General features: G+C 56.4%; 3 protein-coding genes and 2 non-coding genes across 5 annotated transcripts; 3 read left to right on the top strand and 2 right to left on the bottom strand.

Moving 5' to 3' along the window:
- On the bottom strand, positions 1-73 carry LDBPK_31_tRNA1. Its single transcript has one exon. It is a non-coding gene; the product is annotated as a tRNA-Ala (tRNA).
- Positions 74-284: 211 nt separating this feature from the next.
- LDBPK_31_snRNA1 lies at positions 285-418 on the bottom strand. Its single transcript, XR_002966736.1, has one exon. It is a non-coding gene; the product is annotated as a small nuclear RNA, U2 snRNA (small nuclear RNA).
- Positions 419-995: 577 nt separating this feature from the next.
- LDBPK_310590 (amino acid transporter aATP11, putative) lies at positions 996-2,414 on the top strand (the record flags this gene model as incomplete). The annotated part of the gene is made up of 1 exon (XM_003863101.1): positions 996-2,414. One exon carries the CDS (start codon positions 996-998, stop codon positions 2,412-2,414), a length of 1,419 nt encoding a protein of 472 aa, XP_003863149.1.
- A 1,486-nt stretch (positions 2,415-3,900) lies between these two features.
- Positions 3,901-4,890, top strand: LDBPK_310580 (mevalonate kinase, putative; the record flags this gene model as incomplete). Its single annotated transcript, XM_003863100.1, has 1 exon — positions 3,901-4,890. The coding sequence occupies one exon, from the start codon at positions 3,901-3,903 to the stop codon at positions 4,888-4,890; it is 990 nt and encodes a 329-aa protein (XP_003863148.1).
- Positions 4,891-5,675: 785 nt separating this feature from the next.
- LDBPK_310570 (hypothetical protein, conserved) lies at positions 5,676-9,470 on the top strand (the record flags this gene model as incomplete). The annotated part of the gene is made up of 1 exon (XM_003863099.1): positions 5,676-9,470. The coding sequence occupies one exon, from the start codon at positions 5,676-5,678 to the stop codon at positions 9,468-9,470; it is 3,795 nt and encodes a 1,264-aa protein (XP_003863147.1).
- Positions 9,471-9,992: the final 522 nt, after the last annotated feature.

Below are 9,992 nucleotides of genomic sequence, written 5' to 3'. Positions count from 1 at the left end.
TGGAGAAGTTGGGTATCGATCCCAATACCTACCGCATGCTAAGCGGTCGCTCTACCATCTGAGCTACATCCCCGACGCGCTGGCGCTCTAATACACTACGATAGAGAAAAATGCTTCTTCTGCACGGTTCGAACCCTAAACGAATCCCGCCCTGGCTTTGAAACGGCATCCTTTGGGCTAAAAATGAACGCCGCTGCATCCGACCTGCGAAAAGGGGACGAAACTCAGGAAACCGCTGATTAATAATGACAAGAGGCTTTGATTTTGTTAGGGGTAGTATTTGTATATCTTCTCGGCTTTTTAGCTAAGATCATGTTTATAAACTGTTCTTATCAGAGTAACTCCTGATACTGCCTTCGGGCAAAGGAATAGAAATTATAACCCAAGGTTGTTTCCCTGGAGTTCCACGTTTCCAGGGGAGCAACTCCTTTTTTCGCCCAGGAACAGAACATCTGTAGCAAACGCCGCAAAAGCGCACGCTCAATAATGAGTGCGAGAAGGAAAGCTGCCCAAGTGGTGGGGGAACGGCCACCAAGGTGCGTCCCCTCACGTTTTGAGCAGCGCGCAACTTCCCCCCCCCCGCCTCTTTGATCACTCGGCTCTGGAAACGCTCTCATGGCAGCGGCGGCAGCCCCTCATTACGTCACCTCGCGGAGAACGAGCCTACACAGCGCTTTGCTTGGCAGCAAACGTCCTGTTTCTTTTGCCCTAAGGACTGGCAGTCGCTTGCTCTCAACAGCAACGGCGCACTGTGGTGCCTGCTTGCATCCGTGGGCTGTCTTGCAGCTGCAAGGACTCTATGCAGCACGCCGTTGCTGCCGCGTCGCTGATGAAGCGCAAACAGAATCCCTCACCCCTGCATCGGCGCCGCATCGTAAAAAAAAAAACACGGAATCTCCCTCTCTTTCTCTCTTTTCTCGTCTCCTCACACGCTGGCAAATCTACGTTGCAGAGCTACCACAACACACGCTGAAAAAGCGGCACCTCCAATCAAGATGAAGGCAGTGGAAGCCACTCGGGTGTCGAGTACGGTACTAGCGCAGGATATTCCGCGAGAGGTCGACGCGGACGCCGAGGAGCTTGCTGAGATGGATGTCGCCGATGGCAACAAGGTGCCTGCGCACGTTTGCCCAGATGACAGCTTCCATTCAAAGGACAGGGGCAACAGAGACCTCAGCACCATTGGCCGCCTCCTACAAGTCATGATTCCGTATGGCGGCATGCTATCGAGCAGCTTCAGCATGGCCTCTACCACCATCGGTGCCGGCATCCTTGGGCTGCCGGCGGCCTTCCATAGTGTCGGCATTATTATGGCCACTGTCTATCTCGTACTGATCACGGCCGAGACCGTGTACTCCATGCGGCTTCTCGTGCAGGTTTCGGAGAAGACAGGTCTTCGCTCCTTCGAGGAGATGGCGAAGCAGCTTCTGCATCCGCGCGCCAATATCTTTGTCGCCATCATCCGCGCGCTGCACATCTTCGGCGGCTCCGTCGCCTACGTTGTCACCATCGGTGACCTTCTCAAGCCGATCCTCAGCTCCTCTGCGTCAACACCCCCGTTCCTTCTCACCTCCATAGGCCTGAAGCTCCTCACTACCGGTTTCTGGCTGGTCTTTATGTTTCCGCTCGTCCTGCTGCGCAGAATCAACTCGCTCCGCTACGTCTCCGCCTTCGGCATTCTCTTCATCCTGTACTTGGCTCTCGTGGTCATTACCCACAGCGCCATGAATGGAATGAGAGCGCGTCCTCGTCCAACAACGCGGCTGATTAGCACTGGCAACATGGCCATTGAGGGCCTCGGAGTGTTCATCTTCTCCTACATGTGCCAGATCAACTGCTTGGAAGTGGCGCTCGAGATGCGACCTCGCAGCCTGGGCCGCTTCACGATCTGCGCCGCCGTGAGTATGACCATCTGCGGTATCCTGTACTACGCCACTGGCCTCTTCGGCTACCTTGACTTCGGCGAAATGCGAGGCTCCATCCTGCTTCGCTACAACCCACTTCAACAACCGCACGTGTTCGTGGGCTACGTCGGCGTGTTCATCAAGATCTGCGCCTCCTTTGGTCTCCTGAACAACGCGTGCCGCAGCGCTCTCTTTCCTCTCATTGGCTGGGACCCCTACACCGTAGTCTACTGGAAGTACCTCATCGGCGCTGTTTCTCTTGCTGTCCTCGTACTCATGCTCGGGCTGTTTGTGCCGAACGTGAACATAGTGTTTGGGTTTACGGGAGGTGTATGTGGTGGTTTTGTTGGGTTTATCCTCCCTGCGCTATTTGTGATGTACGCTGGAGGGTGGTCGTTTCGCTCCGTGGGAGTAATCAACTACTGCTGCACCTACCTCGTTTTGGCTGCTGGCGTGGTAGCCGTTGTCTTCGGCACTGCTGCCACCATCTACAGCGTCGCTACTAACTAAACGCGAAAGTGGTTAAGAAGACTCCACTGATTCGATGTTCTGCTGTGTCTTTTATTCCCGATAACGACACAGTCAGCGTTGTTTCTTTGTCCTGCCGTTCGTCTATTCGCGCAAGGCTCACCGGTGTAGACTATCTCCAAGCCTCCATCGGCAGAGGTCTTTTGTTTTTGCTTACGTTTTTCTCCGTAAACGCTGGTAGCCCACGATTGTAGTCTCCCAGTATCGGGCCCGCTCGGTCCACCTGCGCTTAATAGCCTTTGCTCCTTTTTTCTGAACTACATAGATGCCCTATGTAGTCAGCAAAAACATATTACGGTATGCAAGCTAGACTTCTGCCTTTTTCCGTTTAGAAATGCTTCCTTCCTAGCAGACTCTTACCCGATTCTCGCCTCCCTAAAGTCTAAAGGCTTGCCTTTGCCTTTGTGCCCTTAGCTTGATGCGTTTGCAGAAACGAAAGAATCACACAATGGTTGCGCCATGCATGTGATTACCATTGATGCTGAAACAGATGTTCGCCGAGCATACGAGCTGAGCTGTACCGGCGATTCGGTTCACTCGTTGCTCTCCATCTCTATGATCTGCACTATGCCTGCAATCTGCAGCGCAAGCCCCTTCTGCCCATTCTCTTGCCTTCTGTTATCCCTCTCCTCTATATGTGCGGCTTGACAAAGACACGGCGACATGGGCGTACTCGATGTACATAATGTCTGCTCTACACCCAGCTTCGGCGCATAGCATTACACCATCACATTGAACAGTGAGTTGTTGTGGCGCGCCTGGGCGCGGCTCAGATTTCACATGTTCTCTTCTGCTTGCCAATCAAGCATCACCGATCGTGTATCTCATCTCATCGTCTCCCATCATTGCCCACGGCAGTCACTGGAAAGGGTGAACTTGGAGACAAGTCTGTTTGCTAATGATCTCTCTCTCTCTCTGTGGTTTTGAGGTGACAGTAGTCTCTGAGAGGAGTCGCCTGCTGTTTATACTCAATGGTATCATGCGCGCTTCGCTACCTCTCAGCTGACTCCATCTCGATGCTAAGGTGGTTGTCTGGTTCTGTTGATGTGCTCACTGTTGTTGCCAAAAACTGAGCCCCCCCTTAGAGTGTCCTGCGTTTCTCTGTGGCCAGTCCCAGCCTGATGGGCATGCCTATGTTGGGCCCACAAATAACAGACTGGTGAGGCACTCAGACGTGTGCTTACGAATACTGCTTTCGCCCACCTCACCCTTTCTGCACTGCATGTCTCTTACCCTGCCACTGCAAGTTACTTTCTGTTTCCTCTTTTTTCAGGCACTCCTGCCTCTCTCTGTTTTGTCACCGCTTTTTTTTTTCGTACGTCTGCATAACAGAAGGCCAAGTTTTTTTTTTCTGTGTTGTCACTGTCACTCCTACAAGGCAGCCCTCTTGACAGGCGCCACCACATAATACCCCTTTTCAGGAAAACGTCGTCATTTTCTTCTCCACTTATATTCTCACTTTCTCCCCATGCCAAAGCCCGTCAAGAGAAAGACAACCGGCAAGAACATCGGCTATGGCAAAGTGATTCTCTTTGGTGAGCACTTTGTCGTGCACGGTGCCGAAGCCATTGTTGCCGGTATCAGTGAGTATACGGAGTGCCGCCTGGAGATTAATCCCGGCGTCCCCGGACTGCAGGTGGACGACCAGCGCCCTGCTATCCCCGGCTACATTGCACAGAAGCGCGACGAGCAGATAAAGGCGCATCAGCTCGTCCTCGATCACCTGAAGGTGGACCTGTCTAGGGATGGGCTGAAGATGCTCATTGGTGGACCGCTGGTACCGAGCAGTGGCATTGGTGCCTCCGCCAGTGACGTCGTGGCCTTCTCGCGCGCCTTGAGTGAGTTGTACCAGCTGAACTTGACGGATGAAGAGGTGAATCAGAGCGCATTTGTCGGCGAGGGCGGCTATCACGGCACACCAAGCGGGGCTGATAACACTGCCGCAACGTATGGCGGACTCATTTCGTACCGTCGCCACGACGGCAAAAGTGCCTTCAAGCCCATCGCGTTCCAGCAGCGCCTCTACCTAGTCGTCGTGGGCACCGGTATCAACGCCAGCACCGCGAAGGTTGTCAATGACGTACACAAGATGAAGAAGCAGCAGCCAGCGCAGTTCAAGCGACTGTACGATAACTACACCCACATCGTCTCCCAGGCTCGTGAGGCCTTGCAGAAGGGTGACCTCCAGCGGTTAGGGCAGCTGATGAACGCCAACCACGATCTGTGCCGCCAGATCGACGTATCGTGTCGTGAGTTGGAGTCGATTGTGCAGACGTGCCGCACTTATGGTGCTCTTGGCGCGAAGCTGTCGGGCACCGGCCGTGGCGGCATTGCCGTAGCTTTGGCGGCGTCAAGTGACCAGCGCGATGCCATTGTGAAAGGCCTCAAGGCGAAGTGCCCCGAAGCTAAGTTCATTTGGAGGTATACAGTACAGCCTTCCACCGCGTCAAACCTGTAACATGTTTGGTTTACGGTCATCTTCCGTTGAAAATGAAGACAATTTCTGTTTCCTTTATTGTAGATCCTCGCATCAATGTTTTCTTTCTTCTAAGTCACAGGCGACACACGATTAGCTACCCTCTGTTTGAGGAGACAGGATTCTCAACGTGCATCATCACCTGCAAACGCGTGCCTCTACCGTCTTTATATCTAAAGTGGTTTTCGGTATACTCTACGAGCGCCTTTGCCTTTTCTACTACTCTGTCAGCGGCGGCGTGCCTACCGAAAAAACAGAAACCAATTGAATCTGCTCTGCTGCTCGGGTTCTTTCACGAGTTCTGCTAAGATGCATGGTTCACCTGCGATCTGGCGAAAGGCGCAGCTGACAAGCGCTGCTCGGGCAGCATACCAACTTTTCCGAAGATTTAGAATGCTTTCACATTTTTCTTTTCTCGCAAACAACTGGAGCAGTGCCTCACCGGCTCCTTACAGCCAAGATTCATATGTGTCTGCGGTTTGTGCCGCTGCTGTTGTCATCCTCACCTTCACACTCCTCGTCTTGCTTTACGACTTGCACCAGCGAGGCACCCCTTTACTCTACATAGATACATAGAGAAGCCGAAACGCCACCCATACAGTTCACTTAACAGCCCTGTCGGAGCGTACAATAGACTGGCAATTCGTGCAGGCGGAAGAGCTGCAGCAGAACTCAGTAAGGCACCGTCAAACTGTGTTTCCTCCGCTTCCCTCTCGTCTTCTCATTGGTTGCTCTCCTCTTGCATTCTTGCAACATCGGCAGCGCATATGCAGACGGCGCCACCGACGCAGCAGCGGCGCACCTTTTCGCGCGCAAACGGCGCCGATGGAACAGCCGTTCCACGCTTGGTGGCGGCTGAGGAACGCCACCGCAAGAACCTGCATCAAATCCAGCAATTGAAGCAGGCGCTGTGCTCTACCGTCAGTGCGGCTGCTGTGCCATGCATGTCTGCGCTGTCGTCGCGAGGTTGTTCACTACCCTCGTCTACTCTCTCAGTGCCACCGCCTTCCAACCCTTCCTGGATGGCGCCCTTCCTCGAGAGCCCCAGCGGGGTTGTGGCCTCGCTGTCTCAGACAAACGGGGCAACGGTGCCGGTGTCACGCCAGTCGACGTGGACCCCCGTATCAGCGGCCGCATTGCGCGAGAGCCATCAGGAGGTGGAACGACTCGTGCAGGAGCGCAACAAGCTGCAGCAACAGTGTGTAGAGTGGGCTAGTCTTCTTGGCGAGGCGTCCCATCGCGCTGCAGAGAGCGCTGGCACGAACGCGCCACTTGTGTCTCACTCTGGTGTCGAAGCTGATGCCTGGTCCCCGGTGCACCAGGCGGCGCTCGCAGTTGTGAGGCAGGCAACGCGCTGTTACCCTAGCGCATTACGCGAAGCGCGGATCAAGTCGGATGTAGGAGCGACAGAGGACACCAGCACACCACAGTGTGCCGGATCCTCAGCGTTGATTGCGCCACATGAGGGTGAGCTGAGCGAGCCGTTCCTGCACGGCAATAGCAGTCCACCGCTCACAACAGAGGAGCTGGCGAACGCGCTCCATCGCCTGGCTGAGTTTCTGCCCAGCCTAGCTTCCACGATGACTGCCAGCGAACTTGTTGCTGCCTCAGAGCCAGACCTGTTGCACCGCATCCGCACTCTCGAGGAGGAGAGGCGAAGCGACTGCCTCGTTGTGTTATCCATCACAGACCATCTCACTCAAGTCGCCACACAGCTGCGACGAGAGGCTGCGGAGAAAGACGAGGCGCTACACGCATTGCAGGAGACGGTGGAGGCGCTGATGGAGGAGAAGTCGCAGTGGGCACGGCGCGCTCGGGAGAGTGAGGAGGCGCTAGCGGAGAGGTATGAGCAGTACAGCCAAAGAGAGAAGGCCTGGGAGAGAGAAGTGGCAGGGCTGCTGCAATCAAAACATAATGCGGAAGCTGCCTCTGCAGCACCAATGGCTCTCCCCGCCTCAATCACAGTAGCCCTGGCAGACGGCAGCGGTGCTGCCTCGGCGACAGCGACGGCGACGGAGATGGGGGAGGGGCACATCACACAGCTACAGCAGGAGCTTGACGCCAAGGAGGCTACCCTTGCGACTTTGGAGGAGGAGCATCGTGCCCTACAGGCTACGCACGCAGAGCTGCAAACTCACAGCCAACAAGCGGAGGCGGCCCACCAAAAGCGCATTGCAGAGCTGGAAAGTCAGTTGAACCCGCTGGAAGAGGAGCTGCAGACCCAGGCTTGCATTATCGGATCAACGCTGCGCAAGGTTGAGGACTTGTCGGTGGCACATCAGGCCGAGACAGCCGCCTTGACAGAGTCTCATAACGCGTTTCTAGCAGGGAAGGAGGTGACACTTCTCAGCTTGCAAGAGGCCAAGGAGAGGATTGAGGTGGAGCTGGCAGAGCGCACCGCGGACGCGGCGCAGATGAGGGCGGAGCTAGAGGCCGCTCTTGGTAAGCTTGCAGCAGCCCAAAGTGCTTCAGACCGACCGGGTTCATCTTCGTTGGTGCATGACGGCGTCTCAGTGGGGAACTCGTCTGTGGTGGAGTCGACGGACCTACTACGGCCCACAGGGCCCAGTGAAGGCGACGGCGCCGACGCGTCGCTTCAGATGGATGGGGCTAGGACCCCCGGCAAATGCGAGAGGGCGAAGAATGACGATGCAGAAGATGCTGCAGAGTCGCCGACGAAGCTCGTGGACGTGCGAAAATTGCAGCAGTCGCTGAACCGGATGAGTCGAGAGCGCACGGCCCTCAAGCGCAAGCTGGAGCATCGTGCTGGTGCCCTTTCAGAGATGGAGAGCGAGTTGGAGGCGGCGCTGCGGCTGGCGGCGCAGCGAGGCGCACAAGTGCAGGCACTCACCGCTGAGCTGGAGAGATCAAAAGCCACTGACACCTCGGCACCAGCAGACGCGAAAGCAGCAGATGAGGACGACACCGGTGAGGAGGAGGCCGACGCGGAGACGTCGCTCCAGTTGATGGACTTTTCGGAGCTGGAGCGATACGAAGATGAAGGGACACTATACCCCGATCTGGTAGACTTGTCCGGGTGGCTGCTGGGACACGCTGAAGGCTCCTCGGTGCGGTTCTCCACCTACGTGCAGCACCACCTCAGCGAAAACGAGCAGCTGCGCATCGCAGCAGTCGGCCCTCTGTACCACATCGGCTTTACCCTCCTTAAGGTGGAGGGGCTCGTGAAGCAGGAGGATGACTCGTTGTGTCTCCCCATGCCGTGGCGCCGGTTCCTGCTCCAACTGCAACAAGTGTTGGACGCACAGCTGCAGGCCACAGTGCTGAGCCCCGCCGATTCGGCGAAGTGCTTCTATGCACTGGCGAGTAGTGCGGGCTTGCTCGGCAACCTTGCTAGTCCTCCTCGAGACCCGCTGACTGGGTACTCGCTAATTATCGCTGCTTTGTGCGTGTGTCTGCGTTCTCCATCACCGTCTACTTCGACCGATAGCTCCTGCAAGTGGCACTGCTGTCAAGCAATACTGCACCACGTATCTCGCTACGGGGACGGCAAGACGGCGAGTCAAACGGGACGCAGCATTGCTGATGCCGACTCGCAGGCGCCGGACAGTCTGTTTCTCGCCTTGTGCGCTGAGTTCCCAGCAGCGACCGCATTACCCGAGGAGGATGCAGGAGACGAGGGTGCGACTGCAGGCGGCGGGACAGCGTCCGTGCCCCTGCCGTGCTCGATTCGCCTCGCCGCACTCCTCACGAGCGACCTTCTGAGTGACTACCTCCCCATATCGCACTTGGCGTTGTGCGCTGCGGCCCTCTCTGACATTGTCGACAACAAAGTCGCACCTATCGAGGGCCAGCTTCCCGCAAGCTCACAGACGGAAGCCACGAAGATCTTTGCGGCGGCGCGGCCGCGTTTGAGCTTCGCACAGAAGCGTGACGTCGCCCCGCTTCTGCTGTACGTGGCTCGCCACGAATACCTTTTGTTTGGCTGGGCTCACGAGATGGCCGACGCGGCTGCCGAAGCTGAAGGTGGCTCACCCAGCGAAGATGGACATAGTACGGATACTGCCTCCCTTACGTTATCCTCACTTGGTGTCTCCGTGACATGGCCGGCGTCGGCAACTGTGCAGAAGGTACCATCTCGCTCAGCTGCAGTCTCTGCCCGTGCGACACCACCTGCCGAGGTGGAATCGATCACGCAACTGCTCATCTTCCTGTGCGCTGGGCTCTTGCCGACTCTCGTGCTTGCCATTTACCGCTGCCCTTCACTGGAACAGGAGTCGCAGCTTATCGATGCCTTCTTTCGCACGCGCCGTTTGCTCATGGCGAAACGGACCGCACTTCTCGCGAAGAACTCTACAGAGGCATGTGCCGCCTCGGGGGTGATACCGGGAGTTACGCTGCTGCTACCCGAGACCCGACTGCGCAATCTTGTAAACGCTGCACTGGCACCCATCAAGCACACCGCGCCCTTTCCAGAGCGAGCGGTGCAGGTGCCGGTGGCGGAGTACGAGCGACTGCACCACGAGCTTCTGTCCCTGTACGAAACAAACGACACGTATCACCGATACATTCAAGAACTGCTGAGCGCGGCGGAGGCGGCATAGGTGTTGCTGTGAGAGTGTGTGTGCGTGCAAGTTGGAGTGAGTTGCGTGCTCGCTTGCGTTGTGAGCAGCAGCTGCTGCTGCTGCTGGTAGAGGCGCAGGGGGAGGGGCTCATCCAACGGAGCCCAGCGCACGCACTCTACTGTTGCTCAGCCTTGCTGTGTGACGTTTCGACCCCGCCGCTCTAACGTGAGCCGCAAAAGTCACCCGGACAGCAGTCCTTTGCTGTCAGCTGTGACACCCCGGTGGAAGAGGTTGGAGCATTCACGAACTGGTATGGAGGTGCTGTTGCCGTTGAACCTGCCGTCTCTAACCCCCTCGGCCATTCTCTCATCGTTATCAACGCAGCTTGTCGTCGACTTTGTTGCTCACCAGGACAGTTCCTGCGGGTGCGAATCCGGCGGCTATGTCTGTGCGGTGCAGCGCAGAGTATTGACCTTTATTTTGAAATTGCTCTCTGTCCATTTTCTGTACTCAGGTATGACTCATTAGAGCTTATGTGTGCATGCTGTGTGTTGGGAATAC

The sequence above is a fragment of the Leishmania donovani genome, chromosome 31 (assembly GCF_000227135.1).
Source record: "Leishmania donovani BPK282A1 complete genome, chromosome 31".
In the NCBI taxonomy this organism is placed as follows: domain Eukaryota; phylum Euglenozoa; class Kinetoplastea; order Trypanosomatida; family Trypanosomatidae; genus Leishmania; species Leishmania donovani.
Note: the sequence above shows the minus strand (reverse complement) of the source record. Positions and strands in the feature narration are given on the sequence as shown.